The sequence below is a fragment of the Oncorhynchus nerka genome, linkage group LG10 (genome assembly GCF_034236695.1).
Source record: "Oncorhynchus nerka isolate Pitt River linkage group LG10, Oner_Uvic_2.0, whole genome shotgun sequence".
Lineage (NCBI taxonomy): Eukaryota > Metazoa > Chordata > Actinopteri > Salmoniformes > Salmonidae > Oncorhynchus > Oncorhynchus nerka.
Window position 1 is genome coordinate 29,616,372 of NC_088405.1, and position 17,223 is coordinate 29,633,594.

The 17,223-nt window shown below is 48.1% G+C and overlaps 1 protein-coding gene across 5 annotated transcripts in view; it reads left to right on the forward strand.

Annotated features, from left to right (window-relative positions):
• Positions 1–17,223, forward strand: part of smap1 (small ArfGAP 1) — a 94,416-nt gene that overhangs the window by 75,505 nt on the left and 1,688 nt on the right. For all 5 annotated transcript variants that reach the window (XM_065023196.1, XM_065023197.1, XM_065023200.1 and 2 more), the window contains 2 exons: positions 14,118–14,331; positions 15,975–16,306. In XM_065023196.1, the coding sequence (XP_064879268.1) occupies positions 14,118–14,331; positions 15,975–16,306 (546 nt within the window). The remainder of the gene's footprint in view (positions 1–14,117; positions 14,332–15,974; positions 16,307–17,223) is intronic.

Here is a 17,223-nt window from a genome sequence, read left to right on the forward strand (position 1 = left end):
AGAGAGAGGGTAGTCTGAACATGGTACAGAGACAGGAAGAGAGAGGATAGTCTGAACATGGTACAGAGACAGGAAGAGAGAGGATAGTCTGAACATGGTACAGAGACAGGAAGAGAGAGGGTAGTCTGAACATGGTACAGAGACAGGAAGAGAGAGGATAGTCTGAACATGGTACAGAGACAGGAAGAGAGAGGGTAGTCTGAACATGGTACAGAGACAGGAAGAGAGAGGATAGTCTGAACATGGTACAGAGACAGGAAGAGAGAGGATAGTCTGAACATGGTACAGAGACAGGAAGAGAGAGGGTAGTCTGAACATGGTACAGAGACAGGAAGAGAGAGGATAGTCTGAACATGGTACAGAGACAGGAAGAGAGAGGATAGTCTGAACATGGTACAGAGACAGGAAGAGAGAGGGTAGTCTGAACATGGTACAGAGACAGGAAGAGAGAGGGTAGTCTGAACATGGTACAGAGACGGGACGAGAGAGGGTAGTCTGAACATGGTACAGAGACTGAGGAAGAGAGAGGATAGTCTGAACATGGTACAGAGACTGAGGAAGAGAGAGGGTAGTCTGAACATGGTACAGAGACTGAGGAAGAGAGAGGGTAGTCTGAACATGGTACAGAGACTGAGGAAGAGAGAGGATAGTCTGAACATGGTACAGAGACAGGAAGAGAGAGGATAGTCTGAACATGGTACAGAGACTGAGGAAGAGAGAGGGTAGTCTGAACATGGTACAGAGACTGAGGAAGAGAGAGGGTAGTCTGAACATGGTACAGAGACAGGAAGAGAGAGGATAGTCTGAACATGGTACAGAGACAGGAAGAGAGAGGATAGTCTGAACATGGTACAGAGACTGAGGAAGAGAGAGGGTAGTCTGAACATGGTACAGAGACAGGAAGAGAGAGGATAGTCTGAACATGGTACAGAGACTGAGGAAGAGAGAGGGTAGTCTGAACATGGTACAGAGACTGAGGAAGAGAGAGGATAGTCTGAACATGGTACAGAGACAGGAAGAGAGAGGGTAGTCTGAACATGGTACAGAGACAGGAAGAGAGAGGATAGTCTGAACATGGTACAGAGACTGAGGAAGAGAGAGGGTAGTCTGAACATGGTACAGAGACTGAGGAAGAGAGAGGGTAGTCTGAACATGGTACAGAGACTGAGGAAGAGAGAGGGTAGTCTGAACATGGTACAGAGACAGGAAGAGAGAGGGTAGTCTGAACATGGTACAGAGACAGGAAGAGAGAGGATAGTCTGAACATGGTACAGAGACAGGAAGAGAGAGGATAGTCTGAACATGGTACAGAGACAGGAAGAGAGAGGGTAGTCTGAACATGGTACAGAGACAGGAAGAGAGAGGGTAGTCTGAACATGGTACAGAGACAGGAAGAGAGAGGGTAGTCTGAACATGGTACAGAGACTGAGGAAGAGAGAGGGTAGTCTGAACATGGTACAGAGACTGAGGAAGAGAGAGGGTAGTCTGAACATGGTACAGAGACTGAGGAAGAGAGAGGGTAGTCTGAACATGGTACAGAGACAGGAAGAGAGAGGGTAGTCTGAACATGGTACAGAGACTGAGGAAGAGAGAGGATAGTCTGAACATGGTACAGAGACTGAGGAAGAGAGAGGGTAGTCTGAACATGGTACAGAGACAGGAAGAGAGAGGGTAGTCTGAACATGGTACAGAGACAGGAAGAGAGAGGATAGTCTGAACATGGTACAGAGACAGGAAGAGAGAGGGTAGTCTGAACATGGTACAGAGACAGGAAGAGAGAGGATAGTCTGAACATGGTACAGAGACAGGAAGAGAGAGGGTAGTCTGAACATGGTACAGAGACTGAGGAAGAGAGAGGGTATTCTGAACATGGTACAGAGACTGAGGAAGAGAGAGGGTAGTCTGAACATGGTACAGAGACAGGAAGAGAGAGGGTAGTCTGAACATGGTACAGAGACAGGAAGAGAGAGGATAGTCTGAACATGGTACAGAGACAGGAAGAGAGAGGATAGTCTGAACATGGTACAGAGACAGGAAGAGAGAGGGTAGTCTGAACATGGTACAGAGACAGGAAGAGAGAGGATAGTCTGAACATGGTACAGAGCCTGAGGAAGAGAGAGGGTAGTCTGAACATGGTACAGAGACTGAGGAAGAGAGAGGATAGTCTGAACATGGTACAGAGACTGAGGAAGAGAGAGGGTAGTCTGAACATGGTACAGAGACAGGAAGAGAGAGGATAGTCTGAACATGGTACAGAGACAGGAAGAGAGAGGATAGTCTGAACATGGTACAGAGACTGAGGAAGAGAGAGGGTAGTCTGAACATGGTACAGAGACAGGAAGAGAGAGGGTAGTCTGAACATGGTACAGAGACAGGAAGAGAGAGGATAGTCTGAACATGGTACAGAGCCTGAGGAAGAGAGAGGGTAGTCTGAACATGGTACAGAGACAGGAAGAGAGAGGATAGTCTGAACATGGTACAGAGACAGGAAGAGAGAGGATAGTCTGAACATGGTACAGAGACTGAGGAAGAGAGAGGGTAGTCTGAACATGGTACAGAGACAGGAAGAGAGAGGGTAGTCTGAACATGGTACAGAGACAGGAAGAGAGAGGATAGTCTGAACATGGTACAGAGACAGGAAGAGAGAGGGTAGTCTGAACATGGTACAGAGACAGGAAGAGAGAGGGTAGTCTGAACATGGTACAGAGACAGGAAGAGAGAGGATAGTCTGAACATGGTACAGAGACAGGAAGAGAGAGGATAGTCTGAACATGGTACAGAGACAGGAAGAGAGAGGGTAGTCTGAACATGGTACAGAGACAGGAAGAGAGAGGGTAGTCTGAACATGATACAGAGACTGAGGAGAGAGAGGGTAGTCTGAACATGGTACAGAGACTGAGGAAGAGAGAGGGTAGTCTGAACATGGTACAGAGACAGGAAGAGAGAGGGTAGTCTGAACATGGTACAGAGACAGGAAGAGAGAGGGTAGTCTGAACATGGTACAGAGACAGGAAGAGAGAGGGTAGTCTGAACATGGTACAGAGCCTGAGGAAGAGAGAGGATAGTCTGAACATGGTACAGAGACAGGAAGAGAGAGGGTAGTCTGAACATGGTACAGAGACAGGAAGAGAGAGGGTAGTCTGAACATGGTACAGAGACTGAGGAAGAGAGAGGATAGTCTGAACATGGTACAGAGCCTGAGGAAGAGAGAGGGTAGTCTGAACATGGTACAGAGACAGGAAGAGAGAGGGTAGTCTGAACATGGTACAGAGACAGGAAGAGAGAGGATAGTCTGAACATGGTACAGAGACAGGAAGAGAGAGGGTAGTCTGAACATGGTACAGAGACAGGAAGCGAGAGGATAGTCTGAACATGGTACAGAGACAGGAAGAGAGAGGATAGTCTGAACATGGTACAGAGACAGGAAGAGAGAGGGTAGTCTGAACATGGTACAGAGACTGAGGAAGAGAGAGGATAGTCTGAACATGGTACAGAGACAGGAAGAGAGAGGATAGTCTGAACATGGTACAGAGACAGGAAGAGAGAGGGTAGTCTGAACATGGTACAGAGACAGGAAGAGAGAGGATAGTCTGAACATGGTACAGAGACAGGAAGAGAGAGGGTAGTCTGAACATGGTACAGAGACAGGAAGAGAGAGGATAGTCTGAACATGGTACAGAGACAGGAAGAGAGAGGGTAGTCTGAACATGGTACAGAGACAGGAAGAGAGAGGATAGTCTGAACATGGTACAGAGACAGGAAGAGAGAGGATAGTCTGAACATGGTACAGAGACTGAGGAAGAGAGAGGGTAGTCTGAACATGGTACAGAGACAGGAAGAGAGAGGGTAGTCTGAACATGGTACAGAGACAGGAAGAGAGAGGATAGTCTGAACATGGTACAGAGACAGGAAGAGAGAGGGTAGTCTGAACATGGTACAGAGCCTGAGGAAGAGAGAGGGTAGTCTGAACATGGTACAGAGACAGGAAGAGAGAGGATAGTCTGAACATGGTACAGAGACAGGAAGAGAGAGGATAGTCTGAACATGGTACAGAGACAGGAAGAGAGAGGGTAGTCTGAACATGGTACAGAGACTGAGGAAGAGAGAGGATAGTCTGAACATGGTACAGAGACTGAGGAAGAGAGAGGGTAGTCTGAACATGGTACAGAGACTGAGGAAGAGAGAGGATAGTCTGAACATGGTACAGAGACAGGAAGAGAGAGGGTAGTCTGAACATGGTACAGAGACAGGAAGAGAGAGGGTAGTCTGAACATGATACAGAGACTGAGGAAGAGAGAGGGTAGTCTGAACATGGTACAGAGACTGAGGAAGAGAGAGGGTAGTCTGAACATGGTACAGAGACAGGAAGAGAGAGGGTAGTCTGAACATGGTACAGAGACAGGAAGAGAGAGGGTAGTCTGAACATGGTACAGAGACAGGAAGAGAGAGGGTAGTCTGAACATGGTACAGAGACAGGAAGAGAGAGGATAGTCTGAACATGGTACAGAGCCTGAGGAAGAGAGAGGGTAGTCTGAACATGGTACAGAGACAGGAAGAGAGAGGATAGTCTGAACATGGTACAGAGACAGGAAGAGAGAGGATAGTCTGAACATGGTACAGAGACTGAGGAAGAGAGAGGGTAGTCTGAACATGGTACAGAGACAGGAAGAGAGAGGGTAGTCTGAACATGGTACAGAGACAGGAAGAGAGAGGATAGTCTGAACATGGTACAGAGACAGGAAGAGAGAGGGTAGTCTGAACATGGTACAGAGACAGGAAGAGAGAGGGTAGTCTGAACATGGTACAGAGACAGGAAGAGAGAGGATAGTCTGAACATGGTACAGAGACAGGAAGAGAGAGGATAGTCTGAACATGGTACAGAGACAGGAAGAGAGAGGGTAGTCTGAACATGGTACAGAGACAGGAAGAGAGAGGGTAGTCTGAACATGATACAGAGACTGAGGAAGAGAGAGGGTAGTCTGAACATGGTACAGAGACTGAGGAAGAGAGAGGGTAGTCTGAACATGGTACAGAGACAGGAAGAGAGAGGGTAGTCTGAACATGGTACAGAGACAGGAAGAGAGAGGGTAGTCTGAACATGGTACAGAGACAGGAAGAGAGAGGGTAGTCTGAACATGGTACAGAGCCTGAGGAAGAGAGAGGATAGTCTGAACATGGTACAGAGACAGGAAGAGAGAGGGTAGTCTGAACATGGTACAGAGACAGGAAGAGAGAGGGTAGTCTGAACATGGTACAGAGACTGAGGAAGAGAGAGGATAGTCTGAACATGGTACAGAGCCTGAGGAAGAGAGAGGGTAGTCTGAACATGGTACAGAGACAGGAAGAGAGAGGGTAGTCTGAACATGGTACAGAGACAGGAAGAGAGAGGATAGTCTGAACATGGTACAGAGACTGAGGAAGAGAGAGGATAGTCTGAACATGGTACAGAGACAGGAAGAGAGAGGATAGTCTGAACATGGTACAGAGACAGGAAGAGAGAGGGTAGTCTGAACATGGTACAGAGACTGAGGAAGAGAGAGGATAGTCTGAACATGGTACAGAGACAGGAAGAGAGAGGGTAGTCTGAACATGGTACAGAGACAGGAAGAGAGAGGATAGTCTGAACATGGTACAGAGACAGGAAGAGAGAGGATAGTCTGAACATGGTACAGAGACAGGAAGAGAGAGGATAGTCTGAACATGGTACAGAGACAGGAAGAGAGAGGGTAGTCTGAACATGGTACAGAGACAGGAAGAGAGAGGGTAGTCTGAACATGGTACAGAGACTGAGGAAGAGAGAGGGTAGTCTGAACATGGTACAGAGACAGGAAGAGAGAGGATAGTCTGAACATGGTACAGAGACTGAGGAAGAGAGAGGGTAGTCTGAACATGGTACAGAGACAGGAAGAGAGAGGATAGTCTGAACATGGTACAGAGACAGGAAGAGAGAGGATAGTCTGAACATGGTACAGAGACTGAGGAAGAGAGAGGGTAGTCTGAACATGGTACAGAGACAGGAAGAGAGAGGGTAGTCTGAACATGGTACAGAGACAGGAAGAGAGAGGATAGTCTGAACATGGTACAGAGACAGGAAGAGAGAGGGTAGTCTGAACATGGTACAGAGCCTGAGGAAGAGAGAGGGTAGTCTGAACATGGTACAGAGACAGGAAGAGAGAGGATAGTCTGAACATGGTACAGAGACAGGAAGAGAGAGGGTAGTCTGAACATGGTACAGAGACTGAGGAAGAGAGAGGATAGTCTGAACATGGTACAGAGACTGAGGAAGAGAGAGGGTAGTCTGAACATGGTACAGAGACAGGAAGAGAGAGGGTAGTCTGAACATGGTACAGAGACTGAGGAAGAGAGAGGGTAGTCTGAACATGGTACAGAGACAGGAAGAGAGAGGGTAGTCTGAACATGGTACAGAGACAGGAAGAGAGAGGATAGTCTGAACATGGTACAGAGACTGAGGAAGAGAGAGGATAGTCTGAACATGGTACAGAGACTGAGGAAGAGAGAGGGTAGTCTGAACATGGTACAGAGACTGAGGAAGAGAGAGGGTAGTCTGAACATGGTACAGAGACAGGAAGAGAGAGGGTAGTCTGAACATGGTACAGAGACTGAGGAAGAGAGAGGGTAGTCTGAACATGGTACAGAGACAGGAAGAGAGAGGGTAGTCTGAACATGGTACAGAGACAGGAAGAGAGAGGGTAGTCTGAACATGGTACAGAGACAGGAAGAGAGAGGATAGTCTGAACATGGTACAGAGACAGGAAGAGAGAGGGTAGTCTGAACATGGTACAGAGACAGGAAGAGAGAGGGTAGTCTGAACATGGTACAGAGACAGGAAGAGAGAGGATAGTCTGAACATGGTACAGAGACAGGAAGAGAGAGGGTAGTCTGAACATGGTACAGAGACAGGAAGAGAGAGGATAGTCTGAACATGGTACAGAGACAGGAAGAGAGAGGATAGTCTGAACATGGTACAGAGACAGGAAGAGAGAGGGTAGTCTGAACATGGTACAGAGACAGGAAGAGAGAGGATAGTCTGAACATGGTACAGAGACAGGAAGAGAGAGGGTAGTCTGAACATGGTACAGAGACAGGAAGAGAGAGGGTAGTCTGAACATGATACAGAGACTGAGGAAGAGAGAGGGTAGTCTGAACATGGTACAGAGACTGAGGAAGAGAGAGGGTAGTCTGAACATGGTACAGAGACAGGAAGAGAGAGGGTAGTCTGAACATGGTACAGAGACAGGAAGAGAGAGGGTAGTCTGAACATGGTACAGAGACTGAGGAAGAGAGAGGGTAGTCTGAACATGGTACAGAGACAGGAAGAGAGTGGGTAGTCTGAACATGGTACAGAGACTGAGGAAGAGAGAGGGTAGTCTGAACATGGTACAGAGACTGAGGAAGAGAGAGGGTAGTCTGAACATGGTACAGAGACTGAGGAAGAGAGAGGGTAGTCTGAACATGGTACAGAGACTGAGGAAGAGAGAGGGGTAGTCTGAACATGGTACAGAGACAGGAAGAGAGAGGTAGTCTGAACATGGTACAGAGACTGAGGAAGAGAGAGGGTAGTCTGAACATGGTACAGAGACTGAGGAAGAGAGAGGGTAGTCTGAACATGGTACAGAGACAGGAAGAGAGAGGGTAGTCTGAACATGGTACAGAGACAGGAAGAGAGAGGGTAGTCTGAACATGGTACAGAGACTGAGGAAGAGAGAGGATTGTCTGAACATGGTACAGAGACTGAGGAAGAGAGAGGGTAGTCTGAACATGGTACAGAGACTGAGGAAGAGAGAGGGTAGTCTGAACATGGTACAGAGACAGGAAGAGAGAGGGTAGTCTGAACATGGTACAGAGACAGGAAGAGAGAGGGTAGTCTGAACATGGTACAGAGACTGAGGAAGAGAGAGGGTAGTCTGAACATGGTACAGAGACTGAGGAAGAGAGAGGATAGTCTGAACATGGTACAGAGACAGGAAGAGAGAGGATAGTCTGAACATGGTACAGAGACTGAGGAAGAGAGAGGGTAGTCTGAACATGGTACAGAGACTGAGGAAGAGAGAGGATAGTCTGAACATGGTACAGAGACAGGAAGAGAGAGGATAGTCTGAACATGGTACAGAGACAGGAAGAGAGAGGGTAGTCTGAACATGGTACAGAGACAGGAAGAGAGAGGATAGTCTGAACATGGTACAGAGACTGAGGAAGAGAGAGGGTAGTCTGAACATGGTACAGAGACAGGAAGAGAGAGGGTAGTCTGAACATGGTACAGAGACAGGAAGAGAGAGGGTAGTCTGAACATGGTACAGAGACACGAAGAGAGAGGGTAGTCTGAACATGGTACAGAGACAGGAAGAGAGAGGGTAGTCTGAACATGGTACAGAGACAGGAAGAGAGGGTAGTCTGAACATGGTACAGAGACTGAGGAAGAGAGAGGGTAGTCTGAACATGGTACAGAGACTGGGGAAGAGAGAGGATAGTCTGAACATGGTACAGAGACAGGAAGAGAGAGGGTAGTCTGAACATGGTACAGAGACAGGAAGAGAGAGGGTAGTCTGAACATGGTACAGAGACACGAAGAGAGAGGGTAGTCTGAACATGGTACAGAGACAGGAAGAGAGAGGGTAGTCTGAACATGGTACAGAGACAGGAAGAGAGAGGATAGTCTGAACATGGTACAGAGACAGGAAGAGAGAGGGTAGTCTGAACATGGTACAGAGACAGGAAGAGAGAGGATAGTCTGAACATGGTACAGAGACAGGAAGAGAGAGGATAGTCTGAACATGGTACAGAGACTGAGGAAGAGAGAGGGTAGTCTGAACATGGTACAGAGACTGAGGAAGAGAGAGGGTAGTCTGAACATGGTACAGAGACTGAGGAAGAGAGAGGGTAGTCTGAACATGGTACAGAGACAGGAAGAGAGAGGGTAGTCTGAACATGGTACAGAGACAGGAAGAGAGAGGGTAGTCTGAACATGGTACAGAGACTGAGGAAGAGAGAGGGTAGTCTGAACATGGTACAGAGACAGGAAGAGAGAGGGTAGTCTGAACATGGTACAGAGACTGAGGAAGAGAGAGGGTAGTCTGAACATGGTACAGAGACAGGAAGAGAGAGGGTAGTCTGAACATGGTACAGAGACAGGAAGAGAGAGGGTAGTCTGAACATGGTACAGAGACTGAGGAAGAGAGAGGGTAGTCTGAACATGGTACAGAGACAGGAAGAGAGAGGGTAGTCTGAACATGGTACAGATACAGGAAGAGAGAGGGTAGTCTGAACATGGTACAGAGACTGAGGAAGAGAGAGGGTAGTCTGAACATGATACAGAGACTGAGGAAGAGAGAGAATAGTCTGAACATGGTACAGAGACAGGAAGAGAGAGGGTAGTCTGAACATGGTACAGAGACTGAGGAAGAGAGAGGGTAGTCTGAACATGGTACAGAGACTGAGGAAGAGAGAGGGTAGTCTGAACATGGTACAGAGACTGAGGAAGAGAGAGGAGCCACACAGGATATTTTCTTCTCTCAGCCGTCTCCCAGTCTGAGAACAGCAGTGGAGAACGAGAGATGGAGTGATGGTTAAATAAAGCATTTGTGAATGAGGTGTGTTTGATAGGTGCCACAGTCATTCCCCCACCCCTCCCTTCATCCCACTTCCATACTCCCTTGGCTCTCCACTGCCGAGACACACACACACACATCTCCCCTTTCTTGTTTCACGGCTCAGAGCATACACCGGCTGCACGCCGACACAGCACAGTCCTGACCCTGAGCATGAACACAGCACAGTCCTGACTCTGAGCATGAACACAGCACAGTCCTGACTCTGAGCATGAACACAGCACAGTCCTGACTCTGAGCATGAACACAGCACAGTCCTGACTCTGAGCATGAAGAGCAATTACGGGTGGTTGGTTCCAGCATCTCTAACTACTACTGTTACCAACCCCAATCTGCCTTCTCTCTCTCAGACCCTCCCCTCTCCTCCTTCCCGCCAATCCTCCTTCCTCCCTCCTTGCTTCCTCTTTCCTTCCCCGCTCCCCTCCCTGTCTCTCCCTCCCTGTCTCTCCCTCCCTGTCTCTCCCTCCCTGTCTCTCCCTCCCTGGCTCTCCCTCCCTGTCTCTCCCTCCCTGTCCCTCCCTCCCTGTCCCTCCCTCCCTGTCTCTCCCTCCCTGTCCCTCCCTCCCTGTCTCTCCCTCCCTGTCTCTCCCTCCCTGTCTCTCCCTCCCTGTCTCTCCCTCCCTGTCTCTCCCTCCCTGTCTCTTCCTCCCTGTCTCTTCCTCCCTGTCTCTTCCTCCCTGTCTCTTCCTCCCTGTCTCTTCCTCCCTGTCTCTCCCTCCCTGTCCCTCCCTCCCTGTCCCTCCCTCCCTGGCTCTCCCTCCCTGGCTCTCCCTCCCTGTCTCTCCCTCCCTGTCACTCCCTCCCTGTCACTCCCTCCCTGTCTGTATTCTGTTCATGTAGGACACACAACACATCTGCACTGCTTCACACATGGAAGGAATCCAGACACACAACGAAAGAATACACATGAATACACACTTTCCTACTGGCTGCCTATGGTTGGTTTGTGCTACTGGTTTGAGCTGTGGTACACACACCCACAAACACACAGCCATACATTAGACAGCGTTGATCTGTTTTCCCTCCACTATCAACCAGGATTCTGGTGTGATCTTCTATCTCCAGTATGTCAATTCTGAAAATGTGATTACAGATCTCCATGACCTGGGATTTGTGTTATCCACAGCAGAATACCCCCCCCCCCCTCTCTCTCTTCCCTGGCCAGGTCTGTGTTCAGTAAAATAACCTCCCCCCTCTCTCTTCTCTGGCCAGGCCTGTGTTCAGTAAAATACCCCCCCTCTCTCTCTTCCCTGGCCAGGTCTGTGTTCAGTAAAATACCCCCCCTCTCTCTCTTCCCTGGCCAGGTCTGTGTTCAGTAAAATACCCCCCCATCTCTCTCTCTTCCCTGGCCAGGTCTGTGTTCAGTAAAATACCCCCCTCCTCTCTCTCTTCCCTGGCCAGGTCTGTGTTCAGTAAAATACCCCTCCCTCTCTCTCTTCCCTGGCCAGGTCTGTGTTCAGTAAAATACCCCCCCCTCTCTCTTCCCTGGCCAGGTCTGTGTTCAGTAAAATACCCCCCCTCCTCTCTCTCTTCCCTGGCCAGATCTGTGTTTAGTAAAATACCCCCCTCTCTCTTCCCTGGCCAGGTCTGTGTTCAGTAAAATACCCCCTCTCTCTCTTCCCTGGCCAGGTCTGTGTTCAGTAAAATTACCCCCCTCTCTCTCTCCCTGGCCAGGTCCGTGTTCAGTAAAATACCCCCCCCCCCATCTCTCTCTCTTCCCTGGCCAGGTCTGTGTTCAGTAAAATACCCCCCTCCTCTCTCTCTTCCCTGGCCAGGTCTGTGTTCAGTAAAATACCCCCCTCCTCTCTCTCTTCCCTGGCCAGGTCTGTGTTCAGTAAAATACCCCCCTCTCTCTTCCCTGGCCAGGTCTGTGTTCAGTAAAATTACCCCCCCTCCTCTCTTCCCTGGACAGGTCTGGGTTCAGTAAAATTACCCCCCCTCTTCCCTGGCCAGGTCTGTGTTCAGTAAAATAACGCCCCCCGTACACATACAGACATGGTACATACACACACAACCTTCTGCTCAGTAGGATTGTCGGCTACAGATGGTGTATCAGGGGGGGTAGTGTGTGTGTGTTCTGCCAGATTCGGGCAGGCTGGAACACACGCTGCTAAGTATTTGTGGGTCTGAATGTAGAAGTATATGAATACTGACACGGTGGGAAAAGGCTGTTGAATGGAAATGCCACTTCTAATTCACAGCTTTGTGGAGAATCAACGGAGGGGAGTGTAACATGGATACTGGTGTGAGAGTGGGAGTCCAGCCATGCACAGATCTGTGTGTGTTGTGTGCCTGTCTGTGTCCACTGTAAGGACATGTACAGTCCCTGCTGATTTTCTTCCACTACCATCTCTTTATTCCCTCCACATTGACCAGACACACAGGCACACACCCCTCCCTCCCGCTCCTACTCGTATATCACTACTGATCCACAAGGCAGTCAGACAGAAACACACATCTAACGTTGGGAAAACGCTCGTTTTTGGGCCACATGCAAATGCCTGGGTATTTATAGCACACTGATACATATTGCAACGCTCCAGAGCCGCCTGCCTGTCACCTTCATTTGTCTCGGCCCTAGTAAATTGACCGTGTGTGTGTGTGTGTGTGTGTGCGTGCGTGCGTGCGTGCGTGTGTGTGTGTGCGCGTGTGTGTGTGCGTGCGTGTGCGCGTGCAGACAGTAAAAGGTCATGCTCATGAATAGTACACGTTTGTGTGTTTGTTCACCACTGTGTCTGTCTGTCTGTCTGGGACTCAGTTGGTCTGTTTGTACGAGGCCATGTGTACAGGTGTGTAAGTATGAGTCGCTGCTTTTCTACTTCGTTCCCCCCTCTTTTCTCCTGCCCCCTCGTTCCCCAGGCAGAGAGGCGGGGAGAAGCAGCCGTATGCCACAACACACAGAGCCCTTCCTGTGGCGCGCGTGTACATGCCTCCTGTCTCACCTTATTCATGAACTGACTGACTCCCTCCTCTCTCCCTTCTTCCCTCCTCTCTATCGCGCCTCTCATTTCCCCTGTCCTCTAATTGTCAGACCAAAGGTGAGGACACCACAGTTCACAAGACCGAATCCAAACATCACACTGTTGATTTGATGTGCATTTTACATGTACTGTATTTTTCACAGTATTTTAACATTTTTGTTCAATAATGAAATCTGAAAATACTCCAGATACATTCAGTAGCACCATACACATATTCATTGACATTTTGGAGCAGGTGGTTGATAGGAAAAGCCATTAGCAGGGTTTGAGTGAGAGAACTAACTGGTGTCACCAAGTGGCCACACACCTTTTCAATGTATCTTTTTACTCTAGGAACTGACCTTAACTATAAGGTGCTTCTTCTTTCTTTGTTTTTGCTCTCCAAGCTTTTCCGCTGAGGAACTGAAGCAGGCACACTTGTATTATTTTGTTTGGAACACAGCCCTTTATCCTCACCTTCACACAATTACTGCTGTTTTTTTTTACCCAAACCATTATCTATCGCGTTCTGGGTCAGGTGGGCATCATTTGAAAGCGTATTCTATTGCCAAGATGGCTTGCTTAAGTTCTAAAATAGGATCTTACAGTGTCAGGCTTTCCAAAGGCACTTCAGACAGATTGTCATTTTGGTGCACATAGAGAGGAGTCATGAGTGCGTTCATGTACGTGTTCCGCGGCTCATTTTCTCCACCATACGACAAACAGGCTCATTGTGTTCAGGACGTAACGCATGTCACCCTTGTAACTGGATCAAATATAGCGATCGTGAACGTCGATACTGTAAATGACATGAGTTTTCAAATACGGAAACGTGAAGTGCACATTGGGACTCATGGGTGTGTGGGATTGCTTGTATGACATCAAAGCGGTATTTATTATAGTCCTCAACCTCTCATCTTTCTGAACACACCCACTCGGTTTACAGCATTTCCCTCACTCCGAAAACAAAAATGGGTAACGGTATTGGGGGTAACTTCTTGTCACGCGCGGTGCTCAAGTTTCTGAATGCATTCAGTCAAAGCCATGACAGAGCCTGAGCTCTGACGTCATGTATAGCATGTTGCTGTACCGCCAACGCATTCCAATAGCAACGCTTATCGATGACCAAATCTGCCATTTTCAACATGTATATGCGATGACGGGGGCCGTGACAACGGTTAAAAGGTTTTTATAAAGGGTGTGTGTGTGTGTGTGTCTTCTCAGCCTCGTTCTCGCTCTATTCATCTCTCTCTTCTGCACCAGTCTAATTCATATCATCCATCTCACTTAAGGTGACAGCACCTCTTCTCTTCCTTTTATTTCTCTCTCTCTCTCTCTTTTTTTAAGTGCTGCCTGTCAGTCGTACTACCTATAACGTTGTGAGTGTATGCGTGCATGTATGTGTGGTTGTGCATTCTGCTCATGCAGGTTGGCTTCAGTAAATCAATTTGGCCACAGATCTATCTCACAAACACACACACACACACACACACACACACATTCTGTCTGTTCCTATGTTCTGTCCCTCCAGGCAGTCTCCAGTGCAGCCCCAGGCGCCCCAGCAGTAGCGGCGTCCGCGGGGGGATCGGGGGGTGCTGCTGGCCCTCAGGCTAATCTGGACCTCTTCAGTGAGAAGAACAGTAGCAGCACCAAGACCGAGGAGGGGGCCAAGAAACCCCTCTCCAAGGACTCCATCCTCTCCCTCTACAGCAACACCACAGTCAGCACACAGCCTGCTGCCCCAGGTAATGCTACGTACAGTACATGCATACATACAGTTGTTATTGGAAGTTCACATACAGGTTGGAGTCATTAAAACTCGGTTTTCAACCACTCCACAAATTTCTTGTTAACAAACTATAGTTTTGGCAAGTCGGTTAGGACATCTACTTTGTGCGTGACACAAGTAATTTTTCCAACAATTGTTTACAGACAGATTATTTCACTTATAATTTACTGTATCACAATTCCAGTGGGTCAGACGTTTACATACACTTAGTTGACTGTGCCTTTAAACAGCTTGGAAAATTCCAGAAAATGATGTCGTGGCTTTAGAAGCTTCTGATAGGCTAACTGACCAAATTTGAGTCAATTGGAGGTGTACCTGTGGATGTATTTCAAGGCCTACCTTCAAACTCAGTGCCTCTTTGCTTGACATCATGGGAAAATCAAAAGAAATCAGCCAAGACCTCAGAAAAACAATTGTAGACCTCCACAAGTCAGGTTCATCCTTGGGAGCAATTTCCAAACACCTGAAGGTACCACGTTCATCTGTACAAACAATAGTACGCAAGTATAAACACCATGGGACCACACAACCATCATACCGCTCAGGAAGGAGACGCGTTCTGTCTCCTAGAGATGAATATACTTTGGTACGAAAAGTGCAAATCAATCCCAGAACAACAGCAAAGGACCTTGTGAAGATGCTGGAGGAAACAGGTACAAAAGTATCTATATCCACAGTAAAACGAGTCCTATATATCGACATAACCTGAAAGGCCTCTCAGCAAGGAAGAAGCCACTGCTCCAAAACCGCCATAAAAAGTCAGACTACGGTTTGCAACTGCACATAGGGACAAAGATCATACTTTTTGGAGAAATGTCCTCTGGTTTGATGAAACAAAAATAGAACTGTTTGGCCATAATGACCATCATTATGTTTCATATCTCAAGACATCAGTCAGGAAGTTAAAGCTTGGTCGCAAATGGGTCTTCCAAATGGACAATGACCCCAAGCATACTTCCAAAGTTGTCGCAAAATGGCTTAAGGACAACAAAGTCAAGGTATTGGAGCGGCCATCACAAAGCCCTGACCTCAGTCCTATAGAAAATGTGTGGGCAGAACTGAAAAAGTGTGTGCGAGCAAGGAGGCCTACAAACCTGACTCTGTTACACCAGTTCTGTCAGGAGGAATGGGCCAAAATTCACTCAACTTATTGTGGGAAGCTTGTGAAGGCTACCCAAAACATTTTACCCAAGTTAAACAATTTCAAGGCAATGCTACCAAATACTAATTGAGTGTATGTAAACTTCTGACCCACTGGGAATGTGATGAAAGAAATAAAAGCTGAAATAAATCATTCTCTCTATTATTCTGACATTTCACATCCTTAAAATAAAGTGGTGATCCTAAAACATGGATTTTTTACTTGGATTAAGTGTCAGAAATGGTGAAAAACTGAGTTTAAATGTATTTGGCTAAGGTGTATGTAAACTTCCAACTTCAACTGTAGCTTAGTGAACCTTTTCTTCGTTGCTGCAGGAGAAATCTAGTGGAGGTAACCTTGAGAATGTATTTCCTCTGCTGATACTAAGTGTTGACCCAAATGCTTTCTGTGTCTGTCTGTCTGTGTGTGTGTGTGTGTGTCTGTGTCCTCACCTCCAGCTGCTGCTATGTATATGGGCCAGCCTCCGATGCAGCAGTTCCCCAGCCAGCCCTCCGGACAGCCTAACTTCCAGACTTACCCAGGAGTGGGCGGAGCTATGCCACCCACAACCATGACGGGCGGTGTTATGCCCCAGGGAGGAGGAGCCATGATGGGGCAGAACTCTGGCATGATGGTCGGTATGGCGATGCCCAACGGCGGTTACATGGGTATGCAGCAAAGCATGATGGGGCCTCCGGGCGGAGCTATGCCAGCGGGGGCGGGGACTCCCCAGATGTACGCCGCCATGCAGCAGCAGCAACAACAGCAGGGCCAGTGGAATGTGAGCCAGGTAATACACACACACACAGTGGGTGATCATGGGGGAAATTCTCTTCTCATTCCCCCCTCTGTGTGTGTCTCTGTAGCTTTACACGACCTTTGTGTGTGAGCATTGTCATTTCCTTACGACTCCAGGAGGTTAATGAGAGATCATAAATCACTGTGCTCCCACTGACAACACATCAAACACACACACACTCTGCCTCGGTGCAGTACATGATATGGTCGTGTGTGTACTGTAATGGGTTCAGGGCGTGCTGTTGGGCTTTTAACCTATGGGTGGGGGTTGGGAAGGATGGTTGGGGGGGCTACTCAAAAGTGCTCTCGAATCATTATGCTTGTCTGGGCTACACACACACACACATCTCAGACAAGCCGATAATTCTACTGCTGCAAGGGCATTTCTAATGGATTAGATAGCCAAGACTGGACAGTGGCAGGAGAGGCAGAGGAGAAATGGGCAAGGGGGGGATGGGAGGGAGACGGACTGAATGAGGACTAAAGAGATGAGAGGAGGGTATACTCTCTCCGGACCTTTACACATGCAGTAAGGAAATTATGTCCGCTGCGTTAAAGGGATACTTTGGGATTTTTTTCAAATCGACTTCCCCGGAGTCCGATGACCTTGTGGATCCCATTTTATGTCTCTGCAGTTTGAAGGAAGTTGCTAACTAGCGCAATTGCTAACTAGCGTTACTCATACATTTCCAGTCATCTGATAGCGGACCCATTTCCAGTCATTGCGCTAATGCTAATTAGCCTTGGCTCACGGAGCTACCTCTAAATTACTTCATACCGGACACAGAGACATAAAAATGGTATCCACAAGGACATCGGACTCTGGGGAAAGTAGATAAAGGGCCTCGTTATCAAACTCCCGAAGTATCCCTTTAAGCTGGTTGTTGCTGTCATTCTAGAATTGTCTAA